This window comes from Numida meleagris, chromosome 1, assembly GCF_002078875.1.
Source record: "Numida meleagris isolate 19003 breed g44 Domestic line chromosome 1, NumMel1.0, whole genome shotgun sequence".
In the NCBI taxonomy this organism is placed as follows: domain Eukaryota; kingdom Metazoa; phylum Chordata; class Aves; order Galliformes; family Numididae; genus Numida; species Numida meleagris.
In genome coordinates, this window is record NC_034409.1 from 130,575,837 (window position 1) to 130,593,851 (window position 18,015).

The window sequence follows — 18,015 nt, forward strand, 5'->3', positions numbered from 1 at the left end:
TACTTGCATTACTGTCTGAGGCACCTTAATTTGTCCACATCACTGAAACCAGCCTGAATGTTGTCTCCTGTTCTAGCTCAGCCATTATTCTTAGTTTACTGCAGACATAAAGTGTAGACAGCTGAGCTAGTCACTACAGGCTCTAAATAGTCACTGGAAAGAAACAGACATTTTTAGGGTGCAATTCATCTAATCTATTTTATATGTATACTTTACAATGAGCTGCTTTTACACTCTAGGCAACTGCATTTAGACACCAAAAAACAACTCAAAGATTTCAACATAAGATGAGGAAAAAATACAGAAGAAATGTAACGGCAGCTGAATTTCTATGTAAACTAAAATACAGAAGATAACCTCTCCTAGAAATAAAAGTCTTATACGTATATGTATATGATATTTCTGATTACAGAAAAGAAGAAGGGAGAGCTCATAATGGCCTTCAGATTTCCAGAAATTCCTTCCAACCTGGAGATATGGATTTTCTGCCCAGCACTGTGCTGGAGTACTCAAGTTCATTGTACTTGAATTTATTATTTTATGTGCATGCAATGACAAAGATGTATTTGCTTCTTCTGTCTTATCCAATAGATGAAATTAATCATAAGACCATGGAATAGAGACCACTAATTAAATTTAGATGGACAGGACCTCCCTTAGAAGAGCTCCCAAGGACCCATATCTCTCCATTTATGAGGTAAGAACATGGCATGTACTTTAGGAAGGTGGCTTCTCTGGGTTCCTAATTGTAAGTTAAAGCATTAATGCAAATCAGACAGGGCTTCCACTCAGAGATGTCACATAAAGAAGTTTTGAATTGGTGCCATCAGTCATATGATGGGCTCAGGAAAACATGGGCCCCCGAGAAAAGCACAGGTATCTTACTGCCCTGGTACACCATGACCCTATCCAGGTGAATGTCATGGCTTCTCCTGTATCCCAAAGAATAAGTTACAGAAACCACTGCAGCCATCACATTTTTGAGTCCTCTACATTTTCATACAAGCATTTTTTGTACAGCATGCCTTAGAATGCAAGCTACTTAAATACAATGCAAAGAGACAAACACTCTCTTAGAGCCATGCAGATGTTTTGTGACAGTGATCACTGATAACTCAGACTCTATACAAAAGTAGTTCCACATCTCTCGAGAGGATACGTATAAAATGCTTTAAGAGGAGACACTTCCTCCACATTTCCATGGTTCTCTGTCCCTTGCTTGACTTTACAAAGCCCATGGCCTGCCTCAATTAATTCAACTTTCCACATTCCCTGAGGAATTGCTACTCTTAGGTCCAAGCAGCACAGCTATCTGCCTAGATGCTCTTTTATCTTATCTGGGTACTATGCTTCTTCCCCTTTTATCTTGTATTTCTTTCTCTCCTACCATGGTTCCTTCTCTTTCTTCTCTTCACTCCCTTTTCTTCCACCTTCTGAGATTCCCACTGGGAGAAGAGAGTGTGAGACCTCTACACTGAACCCAGCAGGGAATGGACAGAGCAAGGTCATGATGGGTCAGATGAGTGGACTCAGGATGGGAAAGAACAAAAGGGATAGTGCAGAGAGGGAAGAGAGGCTGGAAGGAAGAAAACAGAGGAAAAATGGAGAGAGAGCCATAGGAAAGGGACAAACTGAGAGGAAAATTAACTTGAAATGAATCTGAAAGCACTGTGGAGGAAAGATAGGAAGATAAGTGTTAAATAAGGAACAAAACCTGAGAAAAATATAGAATGTATAGAATATAGAAAAATACAGGATGTTTCTGTGAGTTGTACATTTTCCCTGATAGGAAGCATGGCCCCAAATACTGAGCAAAACATGAGGAAAGGCTTGCTGGTTATTCAGGATAATGTTTCAGGGTGAGAGAATCTGTGAGGCTTAGTAGTCAGGGGAGGAGTCCAGTGAGGGGATGCTTTATGTGGAGCAGGAAAATACACTGCCTGTATTTTATGTGTATTTACAATCTTGTCACTAGATTTTGAATATTTTTACATACATTAATGCATGTGATATGGCTGTGGAGTTCATGGTTTTATACTAAAGGTGTGTACTGACCAAAACACATAAAAATGTCAAGTGGTAGGCGAACAGAGTACGGAAAGCAGCCCTGTAGTTTCTGCAGAGCACGGTGTAGAGGTGAAAGCAGAAGGTGGCACAGCACTGGCAGCTTAATTGTACTTTGGCTGCGGCTTGTCTACATGTGGAAATTTTCAGTGCTAACTTTCCAGATGGCAAGTTTGGGCTTAATGTTTTGCACCACGAGTAATTCAGTTTAGTCCATGCTGGAGGTGGATTAAAATAAATCACACAAAGGCAGCAGCAGCGGAAAATAATTCACACAGGGAGTGAGGTGAGGGACGTGCGTGAGTGAAAAACAACTATTTTGATTTAAAAATCCACCCTCGAAATGATTTCATAATAGCTTCCCTGTGTAGAGAAGCCTTTAGTTCCCTTGCAGTGCTGAGAGCCCACATCAGGACTTACGCAGTCAGAAAGCCATTGCTATGGAGGCAGAGATGCACAAAACCTCCAGCAAGCTGTGAGCCTTGCGAAGGGCTCCAGTTTGAGGGAAATATCACAGGTTAATTTCCTTCTTCATTTTTGTTTCAATTGCTTTAACCTGCCTCATCGTCCCCCACCACTTGCATTTCGCAGGGTGCCAGGAGGAGGATCCCTGTGCTTTTCTCATCCATTTTGTTGTTGTGCATCTCCTCCTAGGCTCCTGGGCTGGAAAAAAGGTCTGAGTGGGTGTAATAGCGGATTGCCGCCCCAAATCACGAAGAGCGGGAGCCCTTACCTCTGGGCTGGAGTAATGCGAGGGCTTGCTGCCGTCACTCTCGCTGGAGCTGCTCTCACTCTCTGAGTCAGACTCTGAGCTGCTCTCGGACTCACTGGAGCTGCTGCTGCTTGACCCCTTGCTGGAGAGTCCCGGGGCTCGGGAGCTGGACTGCGGCCCCACCAGGCTGCTGGGCCCATTGGGACGGGAGGAGAGAAGAGAAGACACACAGAGAGAAACACTTAAAAACCATGGTGTTTTAGGGAGCACACCTATTTGTGAGCTTGCTTCTGCTTCTACTGAAGGGTGATGGGAGTTCAGCATTATGTTATTATGTATGACTGGAGGGAAAGGGGTCAGCTGCATGTGCATTTACATCCAGAGCCTTTGGCATCCCTTCTTCAGGCGAGGGAGGGTAAAGCTTTTGATTCAACTCCTCTCTTTTCTCACTCAACAAACTGTTTAGGATACAAGTATCAAACGTGGTAAAAATAGAACAGAGGAAGCAGTCTTATGGTGTCTAATGAACCCTGTGCAGAGGTGAAAGCTGGAAAAGGTGAACAGTCAACAGAGCTGTACTATGCAGTACCAGCCATTTACAGCAGTAATAGAATACCAATAGTAATACGTCCTCACTGGAGCTTCCTACCCTCATTTTCCTGCACACTGCTTTACCTACACACAGGAGATGTGGCTGCCTTGATATTGACAACTGCATGATCTAAGGCTCTGATCCTGCAGAAGCGTGAAGAGATCAGGCTTGTGTTTTTGTATATCAGCAGAGCAGTGCTGTCAGCAGAGCTGCTTGACTTCTTAAAAGTTATGTTTGCGTGCAAGTGTTTGTATTATCAGGCCTGACAGCAGAAGAAATGTATACTTTCCCCAAATAGTTGACCATGCATATTAAAATACCACAGTCATAAAGGCTTGAGCGTGAAATGTCCTATTAAGTCATCCAGCTTATTCCCTGGGCAACGCGAGATTGTTCCCCGTAGCAGGATGCATTTTCTAGTGAGTTGTCCAATTGGATTTTAAATGACTTGAATGCAGCTTTTACTTTTACCTCTGGGAAACTTCTCTGCAAACTAACCCAAATTCCACTGTCAGAGATTTCTCCCTATGTTCAACCTGAAGTTGCCCTTTTAAAATTTATTGTTGTTACTTATTATTTCATCCTATTACTAATAGTTGCAGTGATGAACTATCCTCCTCCCTTTTTCTTTTCACATATTTGCAGACTGTTTTCCTGGCCTACTTCAGTCATCTTCCAGACAAGGCCGTACACATTTACTTCTTCTGATCTTTCTTCATAAGTCATTATCTCCGGGGATACGGGATCATTTTTATGGCTCTTTTCTGAACTCATTCCAATTTGTCTATATCTCTCTGATAACAGGATGCCCAAAACAGAGTGCTACATTATAGATGGTTCTCACTAGAGCCCTACAATGAAGGGCTATTACATCCCTGCTCCTTGATGCCTTTGCTTTTGTAAACATGCACTAGAGCTGTGATGGAATATATAGTCCATTAACACTCCTACATCTCTTTCAACACTTCTTTCTCCAGAATTCCTCCACCGATAGCTACACTTTAGATTACTTGCTTCCAGAGAGATTAGCTTGCTTTGTTTTTTTTTTTTTTTCTTCCATGCCAGATCTCATTTTCTTCTTTGCCGTACATGCTTCTAATGCTTCTGGCTCCTTTTGATTTACTTCTCTGCCCTCAGAGGTGTCTGCAGCAACTTCTAATTTAGTATCAAATGCAAATTTAATTAAATGGTTATTCACTTCCTTTTCCAGATCATTAATAAGACCGTTAAATAAACCCCACATGAAACACACCAGTACCCTAATAACGAACCCTTCCCAACTCCACTCACCAATGTTTATCATTACCCTTGTTTATGCTCCATCAGTCCAATACTGTGGCTAAGCAATGGGAACTGTGGAGGCGCATTTTGTGAGAAATAATATCTAATAATTAATTACAGTTCAGCTGTGTTGCACCTAATGAATTGTCTTTACCTACCAATGGTGCATTTCAATCTGGAGAACTGGAATCTGATACCTGATACAAGCTGCATACAACAGGCAAGTTCTGGAGGGCAACCCATCAGAGATGTGGGTTCAGGTCTGTGACTCCCCATGGTGCATGCTTTCCAGCCCCATCCCTGTCTCCCCTAACACACACCAACCTTTCCCCACTGCAGCACCGGCCCCATACAACACAGTACTCCAACCACATCGCCTTCAAGGAGTGCCTGCGTGCAGCCCTAGGAGGCAGGAGGTCTGTCAGCGTACACAGACACTAATGTACTAATTACTACTTGTGCCTTTAAAAACATGCCTTCTGCTGGTTTTGTTGTTACTCATTGTGTCCCTTTGTCTGGCGGGGTAGGTGTGGAAAACACCAGATTTTCAGGCAGCCATTTGTATAACAGCATTAAGGTGCCTGAAACAGTAACAGCTAAGAAGCTTGTAAAAATTTTCCTTCCCGGAGAAGGAAAATTGACGTTTTGTGCACTTCTTCAAGACAATGTAGTTTTCCATTTGTACAGGTTGCCCAGTAAACTCCAGATCTACATTGCTCACTTATATTAACAGATTATAGTCAATCCCTTGCTAATAAAATAGTGAGAGTTATACAGAGGCCATTGTGAGTAGGTTTTCTGGTTTAGATTTTTTTTTTTCTTAAGGGAATATGAAAAGTTGAGTGCCTTTTCTGGCAGTGTAGCTTAGGGAATGCTTTTGACAGTGTCCAGCTCTGATGATTTCCCCATCCTCTCCATAACAGCATTGTGACTGCTGCCTGAAAAGTTCTTCAACATCACAGAACATCTGCACATTTATGTCCTGCCCCTAGTGATTGTGGTTTTAATTTTTAAACCATAATTTTTGTTTGGCATTGACTGAAGTATTCAGAACTGCTATATAGGGGATGAGGGAGAAAAAAAACCCACAGTAATATTTCTTTCCTGTTGTGACATGAAATGTTTTTCTAGGCTGCTGAATAGAAATTGTTACTACAGCCATAGATATAAAATATAACTGTTGGACTCTTCACAAACATCTGGAGATCTATGTTTGCTGCTCTAATGATAGCCAATATACTGAAGAAACTGAACAACATTACAATATTTTCCCACTTATGCCGATATTGTTGTAGTCCCCCTGTCCCCTTTTTACCCTTTCCATTTTTAAATACAGATAATTTTTACAAGGATCCTCATTATATTATAGTGACCAGGGTGAAAACATCTACACGTTTCTTCATGCTTTCTTAGAAAAAGTGACCATTATTTGAAATCTGTGACTTCCATTTTGGATTGTTCTCTCTGAAGTATGTAAGCAAGATCAATCAGTCAAAATAAAATAACAATTTGCATTTTAAGGATGTGGCACATAACATTCATGCATGTTTTGCTACTGCCTTATACTCTAGATTTAATTACTACATTATAGAAACAATATTTTTATTTTAAACAATTAAACAACAGTTTGGGTAAGAACCACACCTACCCTCTGGCTTAGGAGAGCAAATACATTGAAAAGGTGCTAGAAACCCTGTAATGCACTTCATAACCAACAAAACACTTGAAGTTTCTGACCACAGGCAGAAAGTAGTCAGCCATCCTGACCACATGGGACTTACTCAGTGTTTCTTTGATGTGGAGGCTCAGAAATACCTTGACTTGGGGAGATTAATGCTTCTTCCCCACTCAACCCATCTGAGATCCGGGTTGAGAGGGGGAGTCACCACGCTCCCTGGAAGAGCCCGAGGTGTTAGGCGTGGTGGGACCAGTTGTTGGAGCCATCAGACTGCATGGCCGTGGCCAGACATTGAACAGTACCGAGGCGGTTTAAACCTTGCACGGGAAGGTGCAGGTGTTTGCTACTCAGTCAGTGGAGATTCCTAAATCACATTGCCTCAGCTGCCCTCCGGAGAGCTCCTGAGGTTAGTTAGACCAGATCTGGGCCCTACTTCATGCTTCCTATTAAGCTACTGCTTACAGCTATGCCACTTGTCATGACAGTAAATAATGGTGTTGAGCACTGGGCACCAGAAATTCCTGGGTAGCTAAGTGTACACTACATTGCAGGAATTCAGCCTCAACATTTCAAAGGCAGAAAATATGGACGTCTGATCAAGGTAGATATAAAACAGATGCAGTTCTTTGCCAAACTGCAAGTGTTTGATAGCAATATTAAACTGATTCAAAATGAAATAACCACTAAAGAATTTGTTACTCCAGTTCTTCATTGCGTTACAACATGATACCCACTTTACACAGGTACAACTGATTATCAAGAATGCAAGGCAAAGGAGAATCAGCTCTGTACCAAGAAAACATATCAGAGTGACTCTCTGAAAATACTTTTCTGGCTGCAACAAAGGCTTTGAACATGCCCATGCTTCATATTTTGGGATCCGGACAGTCTCTGTAATTCCTTTTTGCAGCAATTGCATCCTGAGCCGTCTTATCAGAAAGCTCTTTAACACAACCAGACACTATCTGATAAATTTTTTCCTTGTTTGGAGATGGGACAATATTTACCCAGCATCATCGGTATTGCTGTAATCACCTAAACTATTTTTCTTTTAACTCTCACTCTGCAGTGAGACCATCCACCAAGCACTATCCCACTACTAAGTGACCCAGGCTACCATTATGAAAGAGCAATGCTATCATTAGTATAGAGAGCTGACCTGAATAAACCAGTGGTGCTGTTAAGGATCACATCAAGGTTGAGAGGTAAACATGGAGAAGGAGATCTAAATTTGCAGATGTTACAATTGTAGGAGAAAATCTTAAGAAAGACTGCATGAATGCTTCAACTATTTGAAATGCCCAGAAAATCTATCACTGTCTTGAAGAAGAACGACAATTGTGGGAAAACAATACTCTGAAACAGACAGCTAGTCCCTTAGCTGGCATAAGCTGTCATAGCTCCATTGACTTCAATTAGGCCACACTCTTTTAAATCAAACCATAAATCTGACCAAGACTCTGAAATGATATTTCAAACTTAGTGATGAAAACATATTCCACGGTTTAGAGATCTGTTGGCAGAATCACTATTTTTATTCCAGATTAAAGTATCTGAAACACCACTTCTTTCTTCCCTTTTGCAGTCAACCTAAAGCCTAGCTAAGGTCTTTTTATGGAAAACACTTTACCCTTTGTTGTGAGAAGCAAATTCCACACAGTACTTCCCCAAAGCAGAAACTGAGAGCATAGTGCCAAGATCTGTGTAATTATCTCTGCAGCCTGGCACTGAAGATGCTGCATGCCTCCCATGCACACAGCAGGGAATTCCTGCATTGGTAACTGTGAATGAATCACAGGCACAATGGAAATGCCCACTTCTTGCTGCTGCCCTGAGTGCTTTTCAAATTTTCCTTCAGCAAGAACATCTGATGAATGCTTACCATGTGGAGGCTATCCTGGTCTTACCCATCAGGGCATCCCAGTGTTGGAACAGAACACATGGGCATATTTTCTGAGGCCACTGCAGAATGTCAAGGAATAGCCCAATAAGGATAGCTGACAAGAATGAATCTGGAAGTCATCCATTCATTTCAGGCTGAAGTCATGCTGAGAAAAGGGAGATGGTACCACAAACTCTAAAATTTGCATCTGCTTGAGGACAGTCAGATATCCCCAGGGTTTAAAATATGAAATCTGGTTCTGCATTTAGCATATTCTGCATACAACATGAGTATAAGCAGCCTCTGCTCCAGGCTTAGGCCTGCCACATCATGTCTGAACGACCAAATCATTTCAAACTTCAAGGTCTCTGCCTTCCTCACCTGGTCCCCATCATAGTCATAAATGGGGATGACTGAACTTGCTTGCCCCCAGGTAGGCTGGGAGATGTCCTTTGTAACTGCTTAAAAAGCACTTGGATATCCTCGCTGCAAACACAGTATGGAAGCGATACAAATTTATGCCTTTGTACCTTTGCTAACTGAGAGCATGAAACCAATTAGCTATCTGAGTTCTTTACAGTTGCCCATTGTGGAAACCTATTGTTCACCAACAAAAAAAGCACCTGGCCCTGCCGTGGTCGGCAAAAAAAATGAGGCCGGGCATTTCCTTTCTCCAGGTAAACGATTTCCCAGGAGTCTGTTAATACCTTTCGGAAACAGAGAAATGTTTTCATACCTCATTCCTATAACGGATGAGGTATGAAATGGGAGTCATGATGAGTGAGAGTCCTGGAGGTTGTTTGGCTTGTCACAATATATAAAGCTCCTGTGGAAGCGCCGCATTACCTTAGCCGCACCACCTTTGCACAGCACAACTAATAAAGCGCAGCTGCCAAGAACAGAGTTCATAGGCCCCACCTATATTTTAACACTGTCCTTGGGAGTTGCTTAAACAGTTTGTGCTGACAAGACTGCAAGTATCATCTGATAATGCAAACCTAAGGTAAATCAGGTCTTTGCAAAGAGTAAGGTGTGCCCTGTGTGATTACAGCTTAATTGCCTGCATAGCTGCCAAAGAAAAACAAATTGTTAAGAAGAGACATTGAGAAAAACAAGTTATGAAGCTCATGAACACACACGGCCCTCGAGAGAATTGAGTCTGGCTGGGGGGTATCTATTTAAGGTCTGGTTGATGCCAGCAGCAGAATCACAGCTCCTACCTTGGAGGACTAATGCAGGAAAGAGAAAAATCACTGAAAAAACCTTGGCTAAAAACCCCTCCTAAAATAAAATGCGACACAGCAATTAATAGTGACATCTTTGTATAAATAGCTCTATCAGAAGGAGTGTGTGCCGGTGAATCTGAGATGAAAGGGTCCAATAGACCTGGAGCAGCATTAGCGTAGGGATGAAGTGATTAGTCAGCGGGCTGACAGCTGTGCTAGGAGCCTGCTGCCAGATCCCAGTGTATGCTTTCCACCGCTGCCAAGTGTTTGCTTGTCGCTCCAGATAAATGGAGCATCAGCAGTGTTTTATTTGACCTGCTCACAAGAAAAATAAAGCAACTCTGACTTCCTCGGTGTGTTTGTCGTTGACCTTGCATCAGCTGAATATGAGTGGAGAAATTCTCTGGTCCAGGAAAATTAACTCTTTAGTAGAAGGGGGCCCTCACTGTCTTTTTAAGTTATTAGTATAATTAGTCCCTTCATGTCTCAACATACAGTGACTTAAAGAGTGGGAAGCGCTGCCTACACGCCATGCGCTGTCCTTGGAACATGCTCTTAGACCAATGACTTGGAGAATGATGAACAGCTTTGAGAATAGCCTATAAACAGCCACCCTCCTGTCCCCAGAGTGAAACTGGGAAACCATTTCTATGGAGAACTTTCAAGTCAGAAATAAGTTGCAAGTGGTAGAAGTTGTGGAGAAGACTCAGTCAGGACTGTGCTTTTCATTTCCCCCGAGACCAAGGGCAAAGGCTTTTATGTGCTTTCTTTCATATGTACCCTAGAAGTTTTGTTTTTTTTCTCTCTTTCCTTCATCAGTTTGGTAATAATAGACTCACAGAATCATTAAAGTTGGAAAAGACCAAAAGCCAGCAAAAGACAATTGCTGGCCAGTCTCCACCATGCCCACTAACCACGTCCCTCAATGCCACATCCACACAGTTCCCAAATGCCTCAGGGATGGTGACTCCACCACCTCCCTGGGCAGCCTGTTCAGAATGGCAACAGATACTGTGCAGAAGACAAATACTGAAAGCACAGCACCCAATGACCATTTTTTCACGTTCTGAACATAGAAGAGAAAGGGGAAGTAAGCAAATCAATTAACTTTCTAGAACATTTCGACTAAGCATTTTTTCATTTTCAGAATCTAGCCCTCAGATAGACTTTGCAAGAAGGAAGAAGGACTCTTTTGAGCACTTGCATATGGTACTAGCGTCTGAGCCTGTGGTCAGGCAGAGGTTTTCCATATCTGAAAAATCAGAAATTTTGGATATTGTCAACGGTTTACGGGCGTTAGGCCCGATTCCGTGACAAAGGGGACGGGGGACCCAAGGGCCCACGTCCCGGGAAAAGGGGAAAGGGGAAAAGGGTAGGGAGATGGCCCTGAGAGCAAAGAACAGCGGCAACAATCTGAGGAGAAACAAACTAATTTACTAAATAAAATATCGGAATGCAAAACAACACACTATAATACAATATAATTACAATTTAAGCTGATAAATTCAATACAGAGAGAGAGAATGTCCCAAAATCAAGGTAGGCCTTACTCTACTACCGACGATAAGGCGGCTGGAGAGTGAGGTGCTGCCAAGACGAGAGACGGCGGAAAAAGGGACGAGGTCTCGTGATCTGCAAGTTTTTATACTGCGAGCTTCTATCTTTTCCCTCCGGCTGGAAAATGGTAACAAAGGAGCAAAGTGCCGTGGGGACTGTAGTAGTCCTTCTCTTCTGAGAACTAGGTATGTCCACTACATGATGTTATGATGTGGAATACCAATAACCGAAAATCACAAAACCATGACAGATATCTTTGTGGCACTTAATGATTCCTCATAATAACCAAGTGCATTCTTCTGAAAACTGTTACTTTCCATTTTTTCTCTCTTTCCCACCTGTACCTCCTCCCCTCTATGCTTTGACAAAGTTCCTTTCCTAGCAGCACCAGGAGTTACTGCATGCAGTTGCCAACTGTCTCCAGAGAGCATGAGCTCATTTGCCCAGGTGAGATCAGATTACAGAGTTCAGGGCTCAGCTGTTAGAAGGTCTCATTAGAGTGGGCTAATGTAAAAGCCACAAGGCTCAGCACAAGTTCTTTTGATCATGCAGAAACACCTGAGCTGCTGAACCCTACCACCTGAAGAATGATTTTAGGCCAAAAGCCCTTCAAGAGAGGGAGAGTTCAATAGGAGTTGCTTGTTCACAAAATGTTAGTGTCACGTATGACAGTAGGAGGGGATGTCCTTGTGCTTCAGCAAATGACAAAATTGATAAATGCCAGGTGAAGTCAATGAAAATAAGGTCTCATTTTGGTAAGGTTGAATGGGATGGTTTATAGGTAATCCGGCAGGAGGTTACCTGCAGATCTCAACCAAGGTGATTTGCTGACTGTGGATAAAAAAGGCATGTGACTTGTACAATCAGAACTTCACCTATTTTGTAAGGCTTGAAAAAGTGACTGAATAAGAATGTAGCTGAGTTAAGGTGGAGTTGGACCCTCTTGGTTGGATCTTGATAAAGCTTGCCAGTGAGGTATAGGGTGCTGGGATTGTATGCATACATTTTTTCTGCCTTTGACTTACAAGAGGACCTAACTGTCAATATTCAGAAATGCCCCCTGGATATTCCTACCTCTCCTGATTGACTTTAGAAGGAATCTAAAGGTAAACAGTCTGCCTGGTATGCCCAACACCATATTCATTGTGACTTGGAATGGAAGCACAGGAGGTTTATTTCAGATTCTTCTTCATAAATTCTCTTTTGTCATTCAGTTGGCCTCCTTCCACTTGTCCTAAAGATTAGAGCTGGTATGCAATATGTATATCCACTCCTAACCCAGTACTGCACCATTTCATTAAAGCTGAACTCCCTTCAGATTCAATGATAGGAGTACTCCTTATCTCAGGGATGCATCCTCCATTTTGGAAGTGGCCCCAGCAGTTTAGTATTTGGTACAAGAGGCTTCAGTGCCATGGGAGAAATGTAAAAATAATCATAATTAAGCACTGGAACAGATCATTGGTAAAAGTGTGGACCATCTATAGTGGAAGTGTTAGAAACTAGGTTAGGCAAGGACCTGTTTGGGAAGGTTTATGCAGGATTTATCTTGTCAAGTTATGAGAAAAAGGATTAGATGAGCGTGAATTTCTGTGGGTAAATATCCAGATGAGGTTGTTAAGGAGCATGCATTCTGTGCTTACAGGTCAAATGACAGGGAGAAAGTACATAAAGGGACATAAAGCTGGTAGGTATCAGAATAGTCACAGCAAGGAGCAATGCAAAATATTTGTGGAAAATGTAGAGTGGCATTAATCCACCATCTTCAAAATATCTAATCAGAAGAATTTTATACCATTTCTCTAGAGATCAGCCTGGTCACTGCTTTGCTTGTCTCATTTATTTCCTAAAACATGAAGCACAGATGCACTTCTACCCCCAAAACCAGCAATTCTTGCTTCTGAGTGACAGCTTCATTAAGCCACAGAAGACAACCACTGAACATCAGAGTAAGGAGAATCCTTGTCTGCTTTGGCCTGCCATCGCCTTATTTCAGAGTTACCATTAACATAACGCCCGTCATCACTGCCCAGCGAAGCAGGCAGCCTCTGGTAATTTTCAGAAGCAGTTGTGCCTTGCCTCAGCCAGCAGGGCCCTGTGCATGGCTCTGTCTTGCAAGACTTCTCACTAAGCTCTGAGAGTCCAAATACAGATGAACTTGTACAGATAAAATTACTAACTACCGTAATGGCCGTCCAAATGGGTGCAATAAATTTTGGTGTGAGACAAACTCTCTCAGGTTTTACTGACTCTTAATGTTGCTGCTGCCAGCTTTAGTGTTACTCTTTGACTCAAGCCATATTCTGTTGTCTCCCAAAGGTCTTTTCGGCCCGTCAGCTCTAATCAATATGCTGCCTTGAGAAGGAGCTTGTTTTAAGTAGGTTTGCTCACCATAAAGAACCTTATAAAGAAAATTTGACTTCTACTCCTTGTCAGCATATATCACTTCCTATGCAGAGCAGCATTTAGATGGTCTGTTAGTGGAATCCGAGTGCTCTCTTTTATATGTTTCAAGAAATGACAAATGCCTGGGAAAAATGCATAGTTGTTCTACAGAAGACATTAGGCAGACTCAGGAATGGCAAGCAGAACAGCTAATAAAGCTCAGAATTGTAGCAGAGAGGATGTTAAAAGCTAATTACTTTGAGATTATTTGAAGACTTATAAAAGGTTCTTCTATGCTCCATTCTGATGTAAGTACAGCCTGTTTTCCAGCAACACGCACAGCTATTTTAATGTGTTTTTAGAAAGAGCTGCCCAGGAAATTCTGTTTACCTGCTATTGACATGCTAGCTCAAAATAAAGGATGTTTAAAACCAATTTTCAGCTGTTGAATATTTGCCCATGGTTCAGCCTTAGGTTTTCAGGGGTCTGAGCTGCTGGGAAAAAACCTCTCCCATTCTGATTAGGCTCAGATTCTTTACCCTGTACTCCAGCTAGGTAAGGTTACCCTTTAAAGCCTGGGTGGAGTACACAGAGGTGCTCATGCAGCCCAGGAATGGTCTTCCTATTGAGGGTATCTGGATCTAACTCACTGGAACACAGCATAACAGTGTGCAGGTACTTGATGAAGGATTTTAAAATAGAGAGTTGCCCCTACTAGTAAACTTTGCTGTACCTTCCTCAGCTGTTTCGCATAAAGTTGTCCTGTGAAACACAATGACAAAGTATGATAAGCACAAATATACAAATCTATGTTAAGAAAGAGTTATGCAAATTGCCCTTTACAATTCAAAGGAAAATCAAACGTGAATTGCATCCTGTTGTTAGACGTCACCCTTGGAAAGCAAACGTAAGGTTTGTTTATGCACACACAGAATATGAGGAGAGGCAGGAATAAATTACCAAGCAAATATAATTTTATTTGCTTTATTCATCTAAAATGTGGCATCGATGTGTCTGGACTCAGTGGCTCCCCAGCTGCACCCTCCTCCAGGATGTTATCAATCCTTTATTTCTGTAAAATGTACTATCATCTAGTAGGAAAAGCACCAGAATGGTATGACATTTTAATAAAAAAGCCAGCCTTACACCATGCTGTGTCCTGATGTAGTTGTTGTCATATCTTCCAATATATTTTTCAATCCATGTTTCGTATATTTTGCTGTTTTTTAACTGCCGTGCATCTTTTTAGATTTCTTATGATATTACAGTATCACTGAGGCATGCCTTTGCCTATTCCTCAATGTAGCTTTTGTTCTCCCTGCCTCTCCTGAAGCAGTAGGAAGGAAATGCAAACACAGGGCAGGCGAGCAGGGAGAAGCATTGCTCATCAGCACTGTTCCCTCCCCATGCCACAGCAAGCTGCTGCTGTCCCTCCTTGCTCTCCCCCCGGCTAACTGGCCCTGCTGCTGCTCCTCTTTTGCCCAGAGAAGCTGTGGTGCCCCATCCCTGGAGGCGCTGAAGGCCAGGTTGGACGGGGCCCTGGGCAGCCTGAGCTGGTGGGGGCAGCCCTGCCCATGGCAGGGGTTGGGGCTGGATTATCTTTAAGGTCCCTTCCAACTTAAGCCATGCTATGATTCTTCTCTCCTCACCAGCCTGAGGTCCTGCATGCCCCAGGATATGCTCTGTGAAGTGTGTGCCTCTTCAGAGCGCCAGTATACGTTTAGCAGTGCTATCCAGCACAGGTATAGGAGCTGGCATGTGCTGATGCTGGAAGTTCAGCATCCAGCTGTGAGGATATACATTCTGCATTTCTTTAGAAGCGTATCAGGTCATCTGCCTCAGCTGGGAAGCAGCAGGGGGAGAGCAGGATATTCTGCACAAGAGCTTTGCAGAGAAGATGAGACAGACAGATAGGTTTCCAGGAAAGTATGGGTTTCCACAGTCCGTGAAACAAAGTCACTCCTTGGGATTTTTTACCATCTCGACATGACTCTAACCCTTGCTAGACAAGCTGCAGCTTGGGGAGAAAGATCAAGTGCTGGGTCTTTGCCATTAGCTTAGACATTAGGGGAAAGGGCTAGATGACTTCTTTTGATAACTAGCATGAGGACCCCAGCAGGGTTTCAGACAGTTTTATTAATCATAAAAGTCAATAAAAATAGACTGTTCCTCGGGGGCAAAGGAAAAGCAAAACCTTGGAAGAACAAATCAGGGCAGGCATCTCCTATTCCTAAGAGCATTCTGTTTGCATTCTGCACTTGAAACGGAAAGGGAATACTTAAGAGTGAAACTCCCAACTGGTATGACCAAATACTTTCTCAGGAAAGGAGTGAACACTTTCTTATGGACTTTTTTGCAACAGCAAGAGATTTTGATGGGATTTATATACGGATCGGAGATACTGAACTATAGGACAGTTTACCCTGAGACTTGCATGGCACACCCACAGTCAGCAAGTTTTCCCCCATGCCTTTGCACTCGTCTTTTCCCTTTTGCTTTTTTGCTTTCCTCTAGTCTGTCACTTTTCTCCTTGCCTCCCCCACCCTTTTTTTTTTCCAATGGATAGAGATTAATTTTGGTTGCCTCTATGCCATCGTCCACTGCATAGACTCAGCAGTCTTTAGCTGCCTTTGCAATATCAATGTCAGGCCCATAAGGATGTCTTCACCTATCTTAGGACTTCTCAAGTGACTTTAGATGCCTGCGTACCTTGTTTCCATCTTAACTTTCACATCCCACAGTTGTGAATAAATCCTTCCAAACAAGCTCAAGTGTAAAACAAAGCACTCCTGTCTTTCTGGGCCTGCAGACAACCAGCATCAAAAAAAGGTATAAACTTTCTCATCAAAACCAGCTTTATAGGGTTGTTGACTGCTAAACGCAATGGCAGTTTAAATGTAAGCATTCATTTCTCTTATTTTAACTGGAAGGATTTTGCTGGTGAAATAACTGGATTAAGAACGGGGACATGAAGCAAGCAAAAATGAGTCTGGACAAGAACTGATGGCAGTGGGAGGGAGAAGAAGCTTGCAGAGCCAGTTTATCCACGGGGCTGGTGACTGAAACGTGTCCAGTGTGGGAATGATGTAGATCATCTGTCCAGCAAGAATGACAGAATGGCTTAGGTTAGGGGACCTTAAAGATCCACTACAGCTGGAACCATGAGCCATCCAGACATTGCATGGTGGCAGTTTCACCCACTACTCCACGCTTTAGCAGGCTGCTCCATGTTTGTCAAAGTACAATAGACCCTAGGGGTGCGAAGAGATGCTGTGTTTGGGGCATTTTGCAGCAGGTAGGAGGTATGGCAGCAGCAGGCTGGAAAACTTTTCTCCTTCATACGTTCCTGGGTCTGTTTCTGAATTTGGTCTGAGGCAGCCCATCAAGTCATGCTTTATTCATTTAACTGCTTTATAGCACTCCTTCTATAAAACCTTGCTGTTAGGAGACTGCTTTCAATTTTTTTTGGAGACTCTCAAGTGTAGTTGTCTAGCATCACTGCCCAGAGCAGCTGCTGACAATGCCAATGCACCGTGCTGCAAAATCCTTCCTCTCTGAAATCAAGGGTAGAAAAAATCATGATGAAATAATGGACTAATGTGGCCATTCTATCTATACTGCTCATAAATTAGATTTTGAACCTGGCAATTGCAGGGTAATTAGGAGGAGAGGAGCTTTCCTGCAGGAACATATATTTCCTATTCTGCCTGCCTGCCATACTCCAGTTTAATTTTTCCTTTGTTCACTCTGCTCAGAGAACTGCAGTTACCACAGGTGAGAGCCTAGTGGCAGTTTTTGAACCGGGAGGACACTTAGCACAGAAAGGAGAAGAAAAAAAACAAGAGAGAAAAAGGGCAGGTACCACTAGTAATTAAAATAATTTTGAATTAGAGAGACTATTCCAATAATTGCTTTTGTACGATAATCGTCGCCCCATAACATATCCTTATGAATTACTAATATGGTGAAATTACATTTCTGTGGAGAATGAGCTGAAGCAGACAGCTTTCCTAAGCGTACCCTCCTGAATCACAGACAAGCAATGTGTGGACAGCCATTTCCGAATGGCAGGCGATGCTGTGGTGCTGATCACTAACAGCCACGTGGGCTTTAAGCCCTTCTTCCCCCCTTGGCCCTCTCAGAGGCACAGGAAACAGAGCAGGAATTCCCATCTCGGGCGGCCAGAAGAAGGTTTCACATTATTAAAATAGATGATTTCCTTCATCCCAGAGCCTCTGAGGAGCATAAATTGTGAACAACATCAAAGCAGTGAGAAGTTTTAGAGCTGACTGTCAAAGAGACTGCTGGGGTTTCCTTGGTAGATTTCCATTTTTAAGGGGTCTCAGCAATTGACTTTCCTTCGTAAAACAATTCCATATGTCTGTGGATTATTTAAGGTTGTTTTGATTTCGTTGTTGTTGTGGGTTTTAAAGGCACAATATCACAATTATTTAACGTAGGGAAATAAAGTTAGACAGCGCCTGCAGTTACAAATTACTGCGATGATCTCATGGACTAAGACTTTGCACACTTCATCTCTGCTCTCCAGGGTTAGGCAGTATGATTCTAGATGAAATGAAAAGCAGCATGGCTATCTGGAAATAAGTACTGGTCCGATGCTGTGCAAATACAGCCACT

At 42.6% G+C, this 18,015-nt stretch overlaps 1 protein-coding gene across 2 annotated transcripts in view; it reads right to left on the reverse strand.

Annotated features, from left to right (window-relative positions):
• AFF3 (AF4/FMR2 family member 3) overlaps positions 1–18,015 on the reverse strand; it is a 328,318-nt gene that overhangs the window by 45,939 nt on the left and 264,364 nt on the right. For both annotated transcript variants that reach the window (XM_021413240.1, XM_021413250.1), the window contains exon 10: positions 2,798–2,963. In XM_021413240.1, the coding sequence (XP_021268915.1) occupies positions 2,798–2,963 (166 nt within the window). The remainder of the gene's footprint in view (positions 1–2,797; positions 2,964–18,015) is intronic.